Genomic DNA, 19,175 nt, shown 5'->3' on the forward strand with positions numbered 1-19,175 from the left:
CCTGCCCCCAGGCAGGACGGTACTTGCCCAGTTCTAAAAATGAACTTTAAAAATCACCAAACCAGCGACAGGAATGATGGCTAACACCTGTAACCCCAGCGACCAGGAGGCTGGGGTTCTTGGAGCTCCCCTCCCCGGTGGGGGGGACAGGGATGGGACGGAACACATTGAATTATACTGTAAAAGTCCTGCCCTTGACCTCAAGGCTCTCTGTCCAGCTGGGACCCTGCAAAAGCTCATAGCCATACCTGATACCCGCTTTCAACCAGTTCTTCCTAAGGCTTTGAGCTGTGTGTCCTCTGGTAACTTTCTCTGCCCTACTCCTTAGGCCGCAGCCAGGTCCTCCCAGCAGCCCTGTAGGCTACTCAGTCTCCTTCCGGGTCACTATTCATACTGAATTCTTCAGTCACCTCCTGAGCTGTGTGTGCTCCGGGAGGAAGGGTCAGTGTCTGGGTCCTCCTTGCCCCTCTCTCCACGGTAGCACGGGGCACTGGGCCGCCGTTGGGATAAGTAGGAAGGGGGTGCCTGGAGATGACCTAGCTGCTGCCCTCCTAGGAGCACAGAGCCTCAGCCCCTCCCAAGATGTAAACACCTCCTCCATGCAGTCAGGCTCTTCCGGGGGTGGAGGGTGGGGTGAGGCCACCGCCACCACCTCCAGTGACCTCATTGGCAGCTGGCATTATGATGTCACTGGCCTAGCATTCTGAGTTCCTGCATGTGTATCTCTGAGCCTCCAGGTGGGGCACTCCCCTGGGGGCCTGTGACAGCTCACCCCTGACCACGAAGAGGTGACAGGTATGGTAACAATTTGGAGGGAGGATAGTAGGATAACTGGGCCACTTTGCCTTGGGCTGTTCTGTTAACTGCCCAAGTAGAACAAAGGTGGTCTTGGAGCAGGTGACTGACACAGAGCTCTGGGTTCAAGTTCCACCACTGCTGGCCACTAGCTGTTGACGTTAGGCTCACAGCTTGAACTTTGGTGAACCTTGTTCTCTTCGTCTCTGAAACTGGTTAAAAGTTCCTGTCTCTTGGTTACTATCTCAACAAACGAAGCATACAAACACCGCAGCACAGTAGGTGCTTAGTTAACGGGAGCAGCTAGCAAGGGGTTCTTAGTTAAGAGTTAGTTGGGGTGCTGGTTGGAAGAGAACAAGGTCTGTGCCTTCAGAGGGTAGAGGCAGGAGTAGCCCCCACTGCAAGCAAGTGGTCACATCCCTGACTTTTCCCCTTTCAAACAGCCATGGTCTCAACCTCCGTGGGCTACGATGGCCACAATCTGGGCCCCAGTCCTTGGGGCAAGAATTCTGTGTCCCCAACCCTCCTTCCATCTATTCTCCCCGACCTTAGGTTAGACATAGTCTCATCAGGTGTCTCTGGTTCTCACTCTTAGGCTCCTCCCTCTGTGCTGTGGATGTGTCCAACTTGGCTCCGTCATTCCCATCTCTGGTCCCCTGTGTCACCCTCTGACCTCTGTCTAGCCGGGACTACTTCATCCCAGTAGACCAGATCTTGTCTCTGACCCATTCCTGAGTCCAGCTGTCAACATTCTCTGCCCTTAACCACCTGTCTTCCCCTCACCCGCAGCTCTTGGGGACTAGTTCCTTCGCCCCTAGGCTCTATCCCCACCCGTCAGCCCCTGGTCCCAGCTCCAGGCCGCCGGGCTCCTGCCTGGACAAAGGGGTCCTTTGTGGCCTGACCGCGGCTGGCAGGGCGGCGGGGCGCTGGCTCCGCATTGCTGATGAAACGGAGCCCTTTGTTGTCCCTCCTCAGACGCAGTATTTCTTTTTGGGGGCTGGATGCGTTCCTGGCAGGGCGGATGATGGATGCGCCCGCCGCTGCCGCCTGCCTGCCCGCCAGCTTTCCCTCCCGCTCATTCCCGCTCCGCTTCAACGCAGCCCCAGCTCTTCCCCTGATGCCTGGGTATTGCCAGGCCCTTCCTGGCCTGGGAGGGGTTGCTGTGTGCCCTGCTGTAAAAGGTGGGGGCCTAGGAAAATGTCACCTCTCTGTTCTCTCCTCCTGTGAGCAGGTTAGATGGGGCCTGTGGGCAGGAGGTCCTTAGGGACCTGGGAGGGCATCAGCCTTTTCCTGGGTCTAAAGGTGATGACATAGCCACAAAGGCAGGTTTAGAAGAAGCCCAGGGACTAGGCCATGAAGACCAGTTTTGCATATCTGCTGTCTTGAGTTTGAGGACTGTCGCCCCTGTGGCCCATCCCCGTGTGTATCTCCCCCACCTGCAGTTTCCAGGGCTGACAAACCACAGTATTCTGCCTGCGGTATCTGTTCAGTGACATATCACGTTCTCTGTCCCGAGCGCAGTGTGCCTTAGGACCTGAGGGACTGTGAAAGCAGGTGGTCCCTGGGAGAGCCGAAGTGAGAGAGGAGCAAAATTCCAGGAGGGGGACCAGAGATGAATAGAACGCAAGGCCTGTTCCCAACATGTAAAGACTGGAGCTGGGGACAAAGCAGGAGCTCTGCCCAAGCGAGGAAGCACCAGCCCTGAACCATGCTGCTTGCTGCTGTGTTGAAGGGAGCTGACTTCTAATTGACCTGCCGGCCCTGCACGCAGCTCCTGGAGCTGGTGGAGGGAGGGAGAGCTTGAGCAAGCAAGAGCAGCCGTTAATGCGGCTATCGATTCCTGCCACCAGGCAGCAGGCCTTAGAGGCGGGGGACACATGGGCTTTGGCTCCTGTCGCTTCAGCCTGTAGATCTATCTCTTCCTTCTTCCCTGTCTCTGTAGTTGGGGCTGCTGCTGTGTTGGGGCCCCCGGGCGAGGAAGTTGAACTCAAGAGCTGGAAGAGGTGACTTTGGTGCTTTCTGACTTTTGTCTGTCAGCACACACACACACACACATCCCCACCTCCATCCCCCACATCCCCGACTCTGCACACCCAGGGTCATTAGTGCCAAAGAGGGATCACTGGTCTCTAAGGAAGAAGGTCTGGAAAGGTGATCTAGGCTGGCCCTTGGAGGTGAGGTGAGATCCCACAAAATCCTCAGGTAGATTGATGGTCCTCTTCCTCTTACCGGCCTGACCTCCGACCAAGCCTTCCTAGGATTGTCCAGGTGGGTTCCAACATGCTTGACTCTTCCTCAGCTAGGTGCCCTGGGTGGACTCGGATCCGTGGGGAACTGAGGAAGAGCTGCTTATGGAGTATGCTTCTCCTGGAGCACTTCAGTTGGGTACACTGACAACTCCTTGTGGCTATTTGTTATTGGAAGTCCTGGAGCAGAGGGCCTATGGGTTACAGGTTTACCCCTTTGTAAGTGCAGAGGGTTGGACTCCAGGACCTGGTACAGGCTGAGTATCCAGGGCAGCCTGGTGGGTGTGATGGGGTTGTCCGGGGACAACGATCTGATGTGTTCCCAACGCTGGAGCCCAGGGCAGGGTGGGGTTCACCAGATGTTCAACTGCCCCTGAGCCACCAGCTGCTCGGGGGTTGGGCCGCGTGCTCTCACTCCTACTTGGGGCTGCGAGACCGAAGCAGGCCGGCAGGGATGGGATGCTAGAGAGCCAAGCCTGATGAGGAAACCGCCACCCAGCTCCATCTGGACCTGTGACACGGGGGCTGACCACTCATATGCCCTGGGCAAGCGCGCCCCCCCCCCCCCCCCCGCCTCAGAGCTGTGGAGGTGGCTGGAAGACGGGTGGGTCTTCACTGGGACCTCTACTCTTCACCCCTTGTCAGACCTGTACCCTCCCTCTGCTTGGAAGCCAGGCCAGGGCGCAGCAGAGACCCACACCAGAGCCGGGCTGGGATGATGACTATGGTTTGGGAACAGAGGAGGGAGTATGTGGAATATACTGCATGTCTCCCCATTCTTGCAGGAGGAGCACCTTAGGCCCTGTGGTCCTCCTTTCTTTTGTAGAAGGGTAGATGGTCCTTAAAACGAGGGTGCTGTACCCCATCAGACTTTGGATTCAACAGGGCATCCTGAATCCTCCATCCTGCAACCTCCAGACAAGTATCCGGGGGCAGCTGTTTGGGTGTTGTGGTCTATATCTTTACTCCTCTCTTCGGTGGGGACCAGAGAAAGTGGAGGTCATTAATCCTCCAGTGTTAGTTAGCCTCTCCAGATCTCCTGCCCCACCAAGGACACTTCACTGGTAGGGTCTTCTAGATGTCACAGGGCAGGTTCATGTCCGTGAGCTAGTCACTCATAAGCCTTTATCCTCCCTGGCTGTGAAATAGAGGATTACCACCTACCATTTCCTAAGGTTCTGCTGAATCTTCAGTGAGGTAGTCCAAATAAATTCTTCACCAAGATAGCCTTGGCACTTAATCCCTTATCAAGACTTCTGGTTGTTACCATGGCAATACGGGTGGTGGTACTGAAGGAGGAGGGTTTACTGACCTTGTCCCCACCTTTCCCAACAGAGTAAACACGTTTCCACGAGGACACCGGACCATGTGCCTGCCCTGACTGAGGCTCACCAGGCATCTCTCTTGCGGGCAGCAGGGTTCCACACTCATCTGTGAGGCCCCAGCAGTTTGTAGGCTCTCCCAGCAGTGGGGTCTGGGCCTGGGCCCCATCATGTCGAACCTCGGCGGTGGCTCCCAGGACACCGGTGGTGGTGGTGGCAGTGGCGGTGGCGGCGGCGGCGGCAGCAATAGCAGCAGTGGCAGTGGCCCAAAGGCAGGAGGAACAGACAAAAGTACCACAGTGGCCGCGGCTGCACCAGCCTCGGTGGCAGATGACGCCCCACCCCCGGAGCGTCGGAACAAGAGTGGCATCATCAGCGAACCCCTCAACAAGAGCCTACGTCGCTCCCGCCCGCTCTCCCACTACTCTTCCCTTGGTAGCAGTGGCGGCAGCGGAAGCATGCTAGGGGGGGAGTCTGCTGACAAGGCAGCCGCAGCCGCAGCCTCCCTGTTGGCCAATGGTCATGACCTGGCTGCGGCCATGGCCGTGGACAAAAGCAACCCTACCTCAAAGCACAAAAGTGGTGCTGTGGCCAGCCTGCTGAGCAAGGCGGAGCGGGCCACAGAGCTGGCAGCCGAGGGACAGCTGACGCTGCAGCAGTTCGCACAGTCCACAGAGATGCTAAAGCGCGTGGTGCAGGAACACCTGCCGCTGATGAGTGAGGCGGGCGCCGGCCTGCCCGACATGGAGGCTGTGGCCGGTGCCGAAGCCCTCAATGGCCAGTCCGACTTCCCCTACCTGGGCGCCTTCCCCATCAATCCAGGCCTCTTCATCATGACCCCAGCGGGTGTGTTCCTGGCGGAGAGTGCGCTGCACATGGCCGGCCTGGCCGAGTACCCCATGCAGGGAGAGCTGGCGTCTGCCATCAGCTCAGGCAAGAAGAAGCGGAAACGCTGCGGCATGTGTGCGCCCTGCCGGCGGCGCATCAACTGCGAGCAGTGCAGCAGTTGTAGGAACCGAAAGACTGGCCATCAGATTTGCAAATTCAGAAAGTGTGAGGAACTCAAAAAGAAGCCTTCCGCTGCTCTGGAGGTAACAGCACCGTAGAGGGAGGTGTGCGGGCTCTCCCATTTGTCTGGCAGTCCAAACCTACCCCCCCTGAGCCCTGGAGCCCCACCTTTCCTGCCTGCAAAGTGTGGGGGATACCCAGCCAGTCCTAGGGCCTGGAGGTCTGGCTGCAAGGTACCTGTTCACTGCCCTAAAAGTCAGCCACATCCTGAAATGCCAGCAGGCCATGGTTTGCAGGTAGGGGCCTGGCATTCCCAGTGAGGCAGGCCCTGGGACTCTGATGCCCCTCCTAGGGCCTGGGTCAGGTATTTCCACATAGGTACCAAGTTTCTGTCTCGTAGACATGTCCTAAAGCAGTAACCTAAGACTCTGATTGTGTCCCCTAGCCCCACCTGAAAGGTTCTGTCTGTGGACCCTGTGGCCTGGAGTAAGCCCTACAACTTGTCCCTCAGAGTCGTGTGTTCCCCACCCCCCTGCCCTCCACACATACGCCAGGCAACCCAAAATAGAGCGGTTGCAGTGCTGGCTGCCCTGCCTGGAGATGTGGGGAGGGGCAGCCCGGCTCGTTCATAACTCTGAGGCTGGCATAACTGCAGGGCTCTCTCTACCCTTGTAGCTGAGCCTGTCCCTGTCCCCAGATGTGGTAAACTAGCTGGGTTCAGAAGCAGCTTTGCAGTTTGCTATTCCTACCACTAGTTCCCACCCCTCTTGGAAGCAGGCTCGATTCCATAACGGTTGGAGAACAGTGGTGGTGGTGGTGGTGGTGGTGGTGTCCTAGCCACGGCCTTGTGCCACCTTTCTGACCACCACCCCTCATGTGTCTTGCTTACCTACCCACTCCAGTGTAGACACCCTCGTGTACGCCTGCCCCTCTCATCCTAGGCATCCTCGTCTGCTTATTGAATGCCAGATACCTATCAGCCTCCCCATCACAGTTCCATACAGTCTAGCCCAGTGCAGGCGCACAGCAGTGCTCACACTCACTGGACAGAACGCGGCCGTGGCTCCGTGCACTATGGCCACCTGGTGCTCTGGGCCAAGGGAAAGGGGTCCGGAAGGAAGGCTCCTGAGTGCAGAGGCTCAGGAGGCCTCTGGGTGCTCTGGGCCCTTGGGTAGCCCAGCATGGGTCATGGCTCCTTTGGCCGGCCTATCCTGGCCAGGATAACAGGAACTCTTCGGGGTAACTGCCCGTTCTCCATGCCCGTCCCTCCGCCATTGAGCCGGCCACGGGGAGCTTCTTGCACCAGGTCCACCGGGACCCTGACTGAACTTTCTCCTTGTTTTTGTCTCCCGCCCCGCCAGAAGGTGATGCTTCCGACGGGAGCCGCCTTCCGGTGGTTTCAGTGACGGCCGGGAACCCAAAGCTGCCCTCTCCGTGCAATGTCACTGCTCGCGTGGTCTCCGGCAAGGGATTCGGGCGAAGACAAACGGATACACCCGTCTTTAGAACCAAAAATATTCTCTCACAGATCTCATTCCTGTTTTTATATATATATATTTTTTGTTGTCATTTTAACATCTCCACGTCCCTAGTATAAAAAGAAAAAGAAAAAAAAAAATTTAACTGCTTTTTCAGGAGAAGAACACAACAAAAGAGGTAAAGACGAATCTATAAAGTAACGAGAGTTCCTGGGCAAAGAATGGACAATCAGTCTCCTTCCTGTGTCGATGTCGATGTTGTCTGTGCGGGAGATGCCGTTTTGTGTAGAGAATGTAAATTTTCTGTAACCTTTTGCAATCTAGTTACTAATAAGCACTACTGTAATTTAGCACAGTTTTAACTCCGTTCTCATCTTAAACTTCCTTTGATTCTTTCCAACCATGAAATAGTGCATAGTTTGCCTGGAGAATCCACTCACGTTTATAAAGAGAATGTTGATGGCACCGTGTAGAAGCCCCTCTGTATCCATCCACATGTGCAGAGCTACAGCCAGAGCCCACTGGGACTGGGAGTTCCTGGCCCAGGCCCGGCCAAGTTGCACCCGCCGTCCCCTGGCTGGGATCCCCCACTCCAACAAGTGACGGATTTTGGAGAGATGAAAATTCTGTTCGCTGATCCGCTGAGATCTGGGGAGCCCGCATCTCAATCCTGGCTACTTCCCCTAGAGAAAATAAGCCCTCTTTTTCAGCCTTGCTCAGAGCGGCAGAAGGAAGGGCTTCTCTGCGTGGCCCCCTACCTACTGGTAGGGGTGGGTGCCCAGGGGGGCTCCCTGCCTGTGGCCAGCTCCCTGCTGAGGAAACATGCTGTTTGTATTGTTTTAGGAGACCAGGCTGTTTTGTGAATAAAACTGAATGCATGTTTGTGTCATGATACACTGCTGACTTCTTCTCTTGGGTTTTGGAGGGCTGGCTTGGGGCTGTGGCTGGGCTGAGGGTTGTGTTGGGACTGTTTTGAGAGAAGGGTACCCTAAGGGTAGCTAGAGTTGAGAGTCTTCTTGGAAAGGAAAAGCCTTTTGGACTCCGGGGTAGGTAGGGTGAGAGCAAAAACGGCCATCCCGGAAACAGTGTGGAACCATGTTTATATGGAAAGCTTGGTGTATCCCAAGTTTTGGAACCTAGACCACTAGGAGTATCATCTACCTCGGATCATCGCGCTCCCCCGGCTCTTCAGGCCTGACCAGTGCCAGGCATCCTGTGGTATTGGGGTGGGCTGTCCATCCGGGTCATTTTGCATGGCGGCCATCTCACACTCACCCAGCCACCCACACAATTCCTTTGGGAGTAGTTTTCTCCTGGGTTTCTGGAACGAACGTGACTGTGTCCTCTGTAAGCCCTGCCCTTGGACCCCCTTCCATTCCAGCTTAAGTTCAAGAAGTGCATCGCCTGCTCTGACCTCCAGCTGGTCTAGAACCTCAGAACAACTGGTGTCTGGGGAAGCTGTTGCAAGGCCCCATCTAGGCCAGGGCAACCTTAACAGAAAGATAGCCCTTTGCATGCCACTCTTCACACATCCTGGAAGCCAACCTGATGCCTAGCCTACCACTGGAGGAGCGTGGCTTCCCACTTCCTCTCTCCTCAGCTGCTCTGAGCCTGGCAGAGATGGAAGCTAGACTTGCAGAAGGACTTCCTGACAAGGTTTCAGGTGGGTGAGGACTTTGAGAACAAAGGAAGGTGGGGCTTTCTGAAGCTGAGTGGGTGGTGAGGTGGGGGAGATGGGCTGTCTCTGCTATTGTTCCTGGAAAGGGAAAGCAGGGAGGAGGTATCCTGACCCCCCAACCCTTCCCCTGTGTCAAGGGCTCCCTTGGAGCACCAGGGGCTCTGCAGCCTGGCCTGGCACAGCAGGGGTGGGCAGGGGCGGGGGAGGTAGCTTTCAACTCCATCTCTGCCTGGGAAAATTCCCTTTCATGTGGCTGCCTGTGATCTCTCCAGGCGGCTCTGCCAAAGGGGGGTGTCCAGCAGGGAGTAGGGGGAGGTGTTGCAGCTGGGGGCACCCTCACTCCAGCACAAGGCAAACTGCAGCACCTCCAGAAACTCAGGGGGGAAGGGAAGGCTTAGGAGGGTGTGGGGGGGGACGCTGGCCAGCAGGGGGCACCGGGCTAGAGGCTTTTGCTGGCAGGATACAGGCTGCAGATGGCCTAGGCCGGCCCCCTGGCACACCTCCAGGTGTTGGGGTGGGTGGGTCTAGTGCCAGCCTTAATGGGAGGGGATGTTGTGAGTCAGCTGGCCTGGACCCACCCCATCATGCAGAAACACCCAAAGTTCAAAGCCCCTCACTTCCAGTTTCTGCCTCTTAGTGCACCTACCCAAAGGCACCATGGAAGTGAAAGCCAGCCACGGTGTCTCTGGCCGAAGCAAAGGGAGAGGGAGGGGCCGCTGCAGGGGTCAAAGCTTGCCCTGGAAAGTGACTTCTTCCAGAAAATGGCCTAAGGAGGAACCACCGTCATGAAGGCAGGGCCTGGTGCACAGGAAGCACTGGTCAGTGGCAACTCCAAAAATTATTCACAGGGCTGAAGAGATGGTTCAGTAAAGAGTGCTTGTTGCTCTTGCAAAGGACTGGACTTTGGCTCCCAGTATATATGGTTCCCAGTATATATGGCTCACAACCACCTGTAACTCTGGCTCTGGAGGGTCCAGCACCCTCTTCTGGCCGCCTCAGGCACCAGTACATAAAACACACACACACACACACACACACACACACACACACACACACTCACTCACTCACTCACGTACACATAAGTAAGAAAAACATTTGGGCCAGCTGTGCTGGTACACATCTGTAACCCCAGCTGTGGGGAGGCAGAGACAGGAGCACAGCCTGGGCTACAGAGGCCCTGTCTGAAAAGACCTAAACAAGCTGATAGGGTGATGGCATGCCCCTGAGCCCAGTACTAAGGGAATGGAATCAGGAGATAAGGAAAACCTTAGTTATATAATGAGTTTGAAGTCATCCTGGGCCACATCAGGCTCTGTCTCAGAAAAAAAGCTGAGGGTAGTGAGGCACACCTTTAAGGCAGGTGGATCTCTGATGCTGCAGCCAGCCTGGTCTACAGAGTGGGTTCTAGGACAGCCAGGGCTATATAGAGACCTTGTCACACAGAAACAGATTTTGAGTGTGTGCTTTTCCCCAGCTCACCAGCCCACTCTCCAGCCCACTCTCATTCTTGGGAATGTCTTTCCATCCAACTTCAATACGTGTTTTGCCTATGTGTAGTCTTTGTGCTCCACATGGGTGCCCAGTACCTGTGGAGGCCAGAAGAGGGTGTCTGATACCAGGGTACTGGGGTTACAGGCAGTTTGTAAGCCACTGGATGGATGCTAGAAACTGAACTCTGGTCCTCTAGAAGAGCAGCCAGTGCCATCTCCCCAGCCTCAAAACTAGATTTCTTCATAATAGAATCACTCACCAGACCTCTCCAAAATTAGCTGGACCTGACCTTAGCATTCTCCCTAAGGCCCTGTCCCGCCATACAACCCGCCCGTACAGTACAGCCAGCCAGCGGTCATCCTACATTCTGGCCATATGGTTTAAAGGTCTCCACCTCCTGTAACCTAGTCTCTGCACATCTTTGAATCTCCTGGTCACATTCAGAGTCTGCTGTCCCTTTATCCCTGTCTTGCACATCTGCTGACAAAGGACACTGGGGTCCAATGGTGGTGGCCCTGGCGGGGGTGGCCTTTTCCCTGCCAAGACAGGAAGTAAATACAGCCTCCTGGTGATTTAGGAGCCGTCACCCAGCGTCCTACACTCCCTTGAGGGTCTAGCATTTAGAACTAGCTTTGAGGGTGGCAAAGTCTGAGGCTGGACACACTGCTGGAGACAAGTCCAGTAACGCCACAGGGACCGTGGGGGGGGGGGGGAAGAGGACTCTTAAGGCTCAGAAAAACCTTGTGAGGCCATGTCCCAGAATATGGCTATTTGTACCACTGAGTGTGACATGAAAGTGGACTTGAAACGTTGTGGAAGACATTTAAGATCTCGTGTGGCCGAGGATTCATATATGAATGATGTCATTGGAATGTTCAGTGATACTGTTTGGTGATCCTGTGATCTTTGTACACTCCTGTAGCAAACCCAATGAGATATCAAGCTATACAACTGAGTGTGTAGCATTGGGTGATTCTGTGTTCATGGTATTAAATATACAATGTTGTATATTGTGCAAGCCTGGGACAAAACTTCATAATACTAAGTGTCTATGACTGTCATAGATGTGCCCCTGAGACATCAGAGAGAGCGTGTGTGTGTGTGTGTGTGTGTGTGTGTGTGTGTGTGATGTAAGTAATGACCAGATTATGACCCTGCATAATGCTGGGGTAGTGCGATACAAGTTTTGTCAATGTGCCCATGGGATCCCAGGGGTTGCAGACCAATTGCCCTGTGTGTGTCTATCCACAGCATCTCCTGCGCCCCACCCCGACAGCTGTGCAATTCTAGGGAGAGCACAGGGTTCTGGGGCATCTCAGCCTCAGTATGGGTCCAGAGGTCCAGGCTGGATTGGGTGCTGGCATGGGGGCAACAGAGACTTTTCCCACAGCTGAAATGCCCCTCTCCCAGACCCTTCACTGCTGGCTGCAGCTCCACAGAATACCCTGGCAACTCTGCCTCCTTTGTTCTCTGTGGCCGCCAAAGGCCTCCCACTTCTATCCCAGACTGTCCAGCGCCTGCCAGGCAGACGACCCTTCCCCCATGGCAGCCAGGCTTGGTGTGACCTAGTCTCTACCCACTGAAACCACCGCATGCAGGCACACCACACACACACACACACACACACACACACACACACACACACACACCCCATATTTCTGTCCCGTGCTCCAGGTCTGAGACAGGGCTCCAGCCTGGCCCTGAGCTGTGAACTTGGTGTGCAGGAGAAGGAAACAGCAAGTCCTGGGGCTGTCCTGGGTGATTGTGGGCCAACACCTGGGCTCCGGACGGGTACAACTTCCCCTTGGCACGTGGCCAAGTTGGAAGCTCAGCCTTCAGTCCAGACTGGTTTCCATTTGAGTCGGTTGAAATTTCTTTGGCTCAGGTAAACCATCAGGATTGGAATTATGACCACTTTTATAGATGAGGAACCATGTATGACTCACCAAAAGCAAGATGATGATTGGCACCCAGGCTCCTGGCCCCCTTGGGAGGAGGACCAGCTGCCTCCAAAAGGGTTGGGAGGGGGCTGGGAGTCTGGACATCTGGGTCATGATGTGTCACAGCCACCATGTTGTGTGGGTGGGTGTGTTTCTCCTTGTTGGATGACCTTGGCCAAGTACTCTTGCCTCTGTTCTAGAAAGAAGGTCAACAGCCAGAGGGTTGTAGAGTAGAGCGCTTGACAAGGTGCTTTGCAGAGCAACAAGGTCACCTCACAGATAGTGCCAAGATCCACGGCAAGGACGTGAGACCGGTAACCCTGGGGGCAGATTTGGGCATGAAAGCCCAGCCTCCATTCCCAGCCCAGCCTAGCTCACGCTGCTACAGAGGAGGACGTGATACTGGCATGGCTCAGCTATATCAAGGCCATTCGGGTCTGACCTGGTTGCATTGCCAGCTCCCACTCCCTCCCAGGTGCCAGAGATACACAGATGGAGGTCACTTCCACAGCCCTCCCTGGTTCCCCACTGCCCGCCTGATGAGCTGCTGCTGCAGACAAGTATAGGTGTGGACTGGGCAGGCAAACAAATCTCAACCCTAATGCCCTACAGATGAGAACTGGGCACCGAGAGGCCTTGCCCCCCCCCCCCAATGTCACATAGCTCTGTAGTGTGTCCTGTCCCTAAGGGCCACATCTGCCTTGATGTCTCTGCTTACTGGGACGCATAGGAGGGTCTCCTGAGAGTGCTGGCCAGGCTGCCACCTACTATCTTCCAGCAGCAATAAATTTCCCCTCTTCCACAGAACAAGGGCAGGCTTTAGAGGCGGCGGGGGGCATGAAGAGGAGGTGGGCCAGGTCCTCCAGGGTATCGGAGGATTTGATCTGATGCCAGGCTCCAGGGATGCACATCTGCTTCCTGTCCCTTCTAACAGATCCTTACTCACCTCCCCAGCACACACAAACACACCCTCAACCCGCCTGACTCCCACTGGCTCAGGTGCCCACATCTCCCCTGTCACAGTGCTGACCACTTCGGGTGACATTACATGCTGTCAAGGCTGTGGTCTTGAGTGCATGAAAGGTGTCATTGGCACTATCACAGGAAGTGTGCTAAGAAACATCTGTAGAGCCAGATGTGTGGAGCGGGCCATACTCAGTACTGGGAAGGTGGAAGCAAGAGGATCAGGAGTTCAAGGACAGCCTGAGCTACATATCAAAGACACTGTCTCACAGCAAACCTGCGAGCTAAATAAAAATCATCTTCCCTTCTTGGGTACTTTTTTTCTGTGTGTATTTTTTAGCATAATTGAGGTACTGTACATAAATGAGGGAAACTTAGTAAAAAGAGCCCCCCTGGACAGAGAGTATAGTTCGGTGCCTTAAATAGCATGCAATGCGTTGGGCGCGGTCCCCTGCACTGCAAACCCCAAAGCATCCTTAGCCTTTGGTTAGAGGTACTGATGGGTGAAACCCTCCTGCCTCACAGGGCGCTGAGCTTGTGACTGGTAAATCAAGCACTGGGCTAGTTCATGGCATCCATATGCCCAGAATACCATGAGGAGGGCATTGATCAATTATCCTCACTTTATAGATGACAGAATTAGGCCCAGAGAGAGCGACATGCAGCGTCACACAGCTGATTTTGTAAACACTCGGTTATGCTTCAGACTTAGTCTGGAAACAAACCAACCTGCCCCTCCTGACAGGCCTAAGCCCAGTGGAATCAGTCAGGTTTGTTTGTTTGAGACAAGGTTTCACTATCTCCCACGTGGGATCCTCCTGCCTCAGCTTCTGAGTGCTGGGATTACCGGCATATACTACTACACCCAGCCCAAAAAATTCTTTTTTTCTTGGTTTTTTCCAGACAGGCTTTCTCTGTGTAGCTTTGCGCCTTTCCTGGATCTCGCTCTGTAGACCAGTCTGGCCTCGAACTCACAAAGATCCACCTGGCTCTGCCTCCCGAGTGCTGGGATTAAAGGCATGCGCCACCACCGCCCGGCCCCTAAAATTCTTTAACCAAATGTTCTCAAGTCCAGAAAGGTTTAGAAAAAAAAAATGGCTGAACAAAAGTACTGTCTGGGGAATAAAGGCATCACCTAGAGCAGCAAGTGTAGAAATTTTGGGGGTGCAAAATGGGCATAGGCTGAGCTCACACAGCTCCTCCCCTTCCCCACCCTGGAGAGCCCACCCCACCTCCCAGAGCCCCCTTGCATCGATAGAATAGACAGGCAACTGCTAGTGAGGGCCAGGGCAGTGCCCGCTCTGCAGCCGTTGACAGGGCGACAGAGCCCTCGGGAGCAGGGACACGGTGAAGCCATGGAAACACGGCAGAAGTGTGAGGCTGGCTCAGCCGCTTCCCCAGGTGGCTGCCTCCCAGGCCTGGCAGGGACCCAGCAAGACAAGTCCAGCCACAGGCTATGTCTCTTCCTGCCTTCCCAGGGGCCAGCCTGGGCTGGTGGCTGGAGGTATCACCCCAGCCCGCTTTCCTAGGGTCGGACTGGGGTCAGTCGGTCTTTGGGCATTTGTAGGGAAGACCAAGGATAGGCAGGGTGCGCCACCAAAGCCTACTTCCCAATGTGCTACCCACTCCTCTACTATAAATATGTGTGTATTATTTACCCTAAGCATTTTGATAAATCATAATAGCAGAGACATCTGCTGTCAAAACTGCAAACTGCATTCGGGGCTCAGCTTGCGGATGATCAGGATACAGACCAGGGGTGCATGGGAGCTGATAATCGGGAAGGGCCGGGTCGTGAAGGGAACCCTAGATCCATCTTTTGGGGTCCTTCTTACTGGCTGCTAATCCCAAAACCTTTCCAGAGAGGCTGACCACCCTCCATCCCCGGCCCTCACCCCCACCTCACACACAACTGTGTTCCTGCTTCCTGCCTTCCTCAAAATTAATGCATCAGTGAGAGCCGCTGAGAAGTCCCCGGAGCAGAGATGAACTCCTGGGGCAGTGCGGGTGGAGTTGGCCCTGGGAGGCTGGGGGTGGGGGGCGCTGATGCTCAAGCCTCACAAGATGAATCACCCTGCAGCTGGCCTCATCACAAGGGCACCCAGGACTCGACACCCCACCGGCACGCCCCTAGGAGGCCTTCTCTGTCTTTCAAAGTCCCTACAGTGGCGAGTCTAACTTGTGGGGGCATTTTGAGAGCCGAGGCCAAGTTCCTTTTGCCTTTTCTGGCTCTTTCCTGGTGGCCTCAGGGACCCCGAGGAGCAAGCAAGCAGTAATCCTGTGGTCTCCCTGGTTTTAGTCTAGCTCTGAGGGGAGGAGGAGGAGGCCCTGGCTTGCCAGCCCAGCCCAGAAAGTAGAGCCCTTGTGAGACACACCCCGCCCCCCAGGACCTGTTTACGTGGGGAACTCAAAGGGAGGGGTGGTGGTGGGGAACTCAAAGGGAGGGGTGGTGGATTTGAATGGTATGCTCCCCAGCCTGCCCCTCCTGCTCACCCTGAAAGGTCTGGAGATCAGGAGCAGGGGGACATCCTAAGAAGGGACAGGGCAAGGGCCTGTTAGTAAAGTCCCAAGGTGTGGAACCCAGCTGCAGGCTCCTCAGCCAGTCACCCCACTTTCATCTTCAACAAGTTGCAGCAAGAGGAGCTCAGGTTAGACCAGAAAATAGACCCATTGAGTTGCCCTCTACCTTCTTCTGTTTACCCTCCATCCAAGAGACCCCGGCCCCGCAGAGGTCCCATTGGGTGAACTGACCTGTGTGCTTGCTGGCCCTGGGTAAAGAGCAGGGTGGTAAGGGGGTGGCCTGGTCTCTGGTGACTGTCAGGTGCTAAGAGGTGTTGGGATGGCTGCAACGGTTAGGTCTGGGCTTGAGGATCCCAACTTTGGTGCTACAAGCCGGCACCCATAAAGGGAACCAAGAGAAAAGCCTAGCCAGGCACAGTAGCGCACCCCCGGGTCTGAACATGGCGTTGCCAGGTGTAGGTTCTTTGGATGGGCAAGGGGCCACTTTCCCCCAGTGTCAGTTTACTCTGCAGTCACTGGCATCCCATCTCCAAGACACACGGAGGAGGGTAGAATAAGAAGCCTGTGGGGAAAATCCTTGAGAGCTCCCTCAACTAGCTGTGTGTGGAAATGCGTGCCTATAAATAAGAGGTTGCTACACGTTCTAGGTCAGGCCAGGCTGTAACATAGCATGACCCTGTTGGGACAGAGAGAGCATGACCCTGCTAACAGAGAGAGACCGAGACAGAGAGAGAGCACCGTCCCTCACCCTCCGATCCCACAGTGCACAAGAAGTACTCGTGGATGGGAAGAGGCCAAAGCCAAGAACAAAGATGGCTTTCTGGAGACAGCAAAGGGCTGGCTTCTTTTTGTGTGGGAGTGAGGCTTGCATGCATGCATGTAGATATGTGTATATGTACCAGTGCATGTGTGTCTAGGTGGAGGTCAAAGGTCAACCTCAGGTATCATTCCTCAGGAGCCATCAAAACCTCTTTCTTTCTTTCTTTCTTTCTTCCTTTCTTTCTTTCTTCCTTTCTTTCTTCCTTTCTTTCTTTCGTCCTTCCTTCCTTCCTTCTTTCCTTCCTTCCTTCCTTCCTTCCTTCCTTCCTTCCTTCCTTTCTTTTCTTTTTTGAGACAGAATCTCATTGGGACCCAAGGCTCACCAATTTGTCTAGGTTGGCTGGCCAGCAAGCCCCAGGGGTCCACCTATTTCCTCCTTCCCAGCTCCAGAATTACAAGTGTATGCACCACACTCAGGTTTTTATTTTCTTTTATTTATTTCTTATGCATTGAGTATTTGCCTTCATTGTATGTCAGCGCCCATGGAGGCCTGAAGAGGACCCTTGATCCCCTGGGACTAGCGTTATGGATGTTTGTAATCCACCATGTAGGTTCTGGGAATTGAACCTGGGTCCTTTGGAAAAACAAACAGTGCTCTAAACGACTGAGCCATCTCCTCAGCCCCAACCATATTACTTGCTGGCTTCCTCCTCCTCCTCCTCCTCCTCCTCCTCCTCCTCCTCCTCCTCCTCCTCCTCCTCCTCCTCCTCCTCTTCTAACTTCAAAATGTTTTTTCAAGACAGGGTGACCATGCTTGCCTCAAACTCTGCCTGGAGTGCTGGCATCTAAGGCCTGGGCCCACCACTCCTGGCCATACTGCTTTCTTAAGAGCTTTAGGGCCAGGTATGTGGCACACTTTTAATCCCTGCATTCCAGCACTCAGGAGGCAGAGGTGGGTGGATCTCTTTGAGTTTGAGGTTGCCTGGTCTACAGAGTGAGTTGCAGGACAGACAGGGTTACACAGAGAAACTCTTGTCTTGAAAACAAAAAGAGCCGTAGGAACTCCTTCTTGGGCAGTGAGGCCGTGCTAGTGAGAGCCTGGTAACTGCAAGAGTTAAGTGGTTGCATATCACCTTGGGACAGTGGGAACCAGTCAGTCATGGTTCTCACACTTCAGCAACATTTGCAGGCACTAAAGTAAGCTGTTGTTAGCCTTTAGCCAACTTGGGTATGTGGAGCAACTTCCTAGGTCTAGTCTAGGCTCCTGGAGCTTGTCAGGGGCCAAGACCCCTGTCTTTGTAGGATAACCAAAACACTCCATTTTGTGTTAGAAGGTTAAGGTGGGATGTGCAGGAAGTAACCTGTCCTCTTAGGGACATGAACAGGATGAAACCAGGTTACAGATTGGGTTTGGAATGGGAGGGCTTTAGGACTCTTACTTCCTGGAGATGGAAATAAGGAAACATCTGGGTCCCGAGAGAGACCCTAACCTAGAATTGGCATGGAGGTGGGCCTAAGTATTTCCACCTGAGCCCTACCTCAAACTGGTTTCGTGACTTCCACCAAAGGCACAGTCGGCCCGCCCTTCCTGTGCCCAGCTCTCCTCACTGATGTGGCAGAATATCACTCAGCAGCAATCAACCTTGGCTCTAGCCCTCTCCTGGGAGCTCAAGGCTCAGGAGTGGGCTTTAAATGTAGAGTTCTTCAACCTGTGTCCATGCCATGTAGGCTACCTTCTGCTCTTCTGTCCACACCCTTTTTACCTCTGACCCTGGGTCATCGGCCTCTACTGTTACCATCTGTTGTCAGGGGAACCCTGTGGTTCTGACCTAGCATAGGCAAGAGCAGGCCTAGAGCTCATAGCAAGAAAAGCTGATGGTGTTGGGGTAGGGGAGTCGGGCCTTCTGGTCTTAGTGGCTCCGCTTTCTTGGGAAGAGGGCGTTAGAAAGATGGGTGTCTGGGGCCAGCAAAACGGCTCAGCAGGTAAAGGCACTTCCCACCACGCCTAACAGTTTGATCCCTAGGACCCACACAGTGGAGGGAGAGAACCAATTCTGGCAAGTTTCCTGACCTCCACAAAGGTGCTGTGGCTTGCACACCACCCCCCTCGATAAATAAATAAATAAGTAAGTGTATTTACAATTTTAAAAAATGACCTGCATAGAGATGGGCTACAAGGCAGATAAGCGGGCCCTGGCATCCCTAGAGTCTTGCACTTTTCCGTGACCACCTTCTCTTGACTTAGTTTTAGGTTAGTGGTGTCCAGGAAGGTTGGTGGGGACCTTCCCATTTCCCTCACTGCCAACAACAACCAGATCTCAGAGCCCTGAGCTCAGCTCATTCTCAAGGCTAAAAATACCAAGAAGGCGGCAGCAGCAGCTCCCTAGACACCCCATCCACCCGCCCCTCACTCCCAGCAGCACACACACACACACACACACACACACACACACACACACACACACGGGAACATACTTGCACTTACCCAAGCCCAGCCTGGACCTTATTCCAAGGTACTCTCTGAACTTAATCACACAATGCTCTGTCTGAGCTTCCCAAAGTCCCCACTCTGGGTGAGACCAAAATATGGGTTCTTCTTCCTCCCCTGACCCCAATTTGCTGTGTGATCTTGGGGCAGTCTTGTGGCTTCTCTGCGCGCCAGTTTCCCTTTTTACGAAATAAAGAAGCTACATCGAAATGCAGAGGCTCAGGGATGGGAGGTCAGGGCCCTGGCTGCCACCTTTAAGGCCTTCCAAAGCCCTCATGACAGCGTTTCTGTAAGGATTATGTCCAGCCTGCGATGGCATCCCAACCTAAAAAGTGGACGGGCGTGTTCTGTATCCTCTTCTTTCCACACTCTCTCCTTCCATATTCTCCCCCCTCTATGTGGTCTCTCTCTCCCTCCCTCCCTCTCTCCCTCTCTCTCCCAATAAAGCTCTAGAAAGGTAACCATGGCTCCTGATTCTTCCGAGACC

General features: G+C 54.4%; 1 protein-coding gene across 6 annotated transcripts in view; it reads left to right on the forward strand.

Moving 5' to 3' along the window:
• The window catches only part of Cxxc5 (CXXC finger protein 5), a 32,073-nt gene extending 24,330 nt beyond the window's left edge, over positions 1–7,743 (forward strand). For 4 of the 6 annotated variants that reach the window (XM_036204623.1, XM_036204624.1, XM_036204625.1 and 1 more), the window contains exons 2-3: positions 4,377–5,454; positions 6,733–7,743. In XM_036204623.1, the coding sequence (XP_036060516.1) occupies positions 4,534–5,454; positions 6,733–6,777 (966 nt within the window). In that variant the 5' untranslated portion in view covers positions 4,377–4,533 and the 3' untranslated portion in view covers positions 6,778–7,743. Of the gene's footprint in view, positions 1–1,397; positions 1,977–2,036; positions 3,064–4,376; positions 5,455–6,732 lie in introns of those variants that run through there. The other 2 variants (XM_036204629.1, XM_036204627.1) reach the window with 2 other exon arrangements.
• Positions 7,744–19,175: the final 11,432 nt, after the last annotated feature.

The sequence above is a fragment of the Onychomys torridus genome, chromosome 13, assembly GCF_903995425.1.
Source record: "Onychomys torridus chromosome 13, mOncTor1.1, whole genome shotgun sequence".
Lineage (NCBI taxonomy): Eukaryota > Metazoa > Chordata > Mammalia > Rodentia > Cricetidae > Onychomys > Onychomys torridus.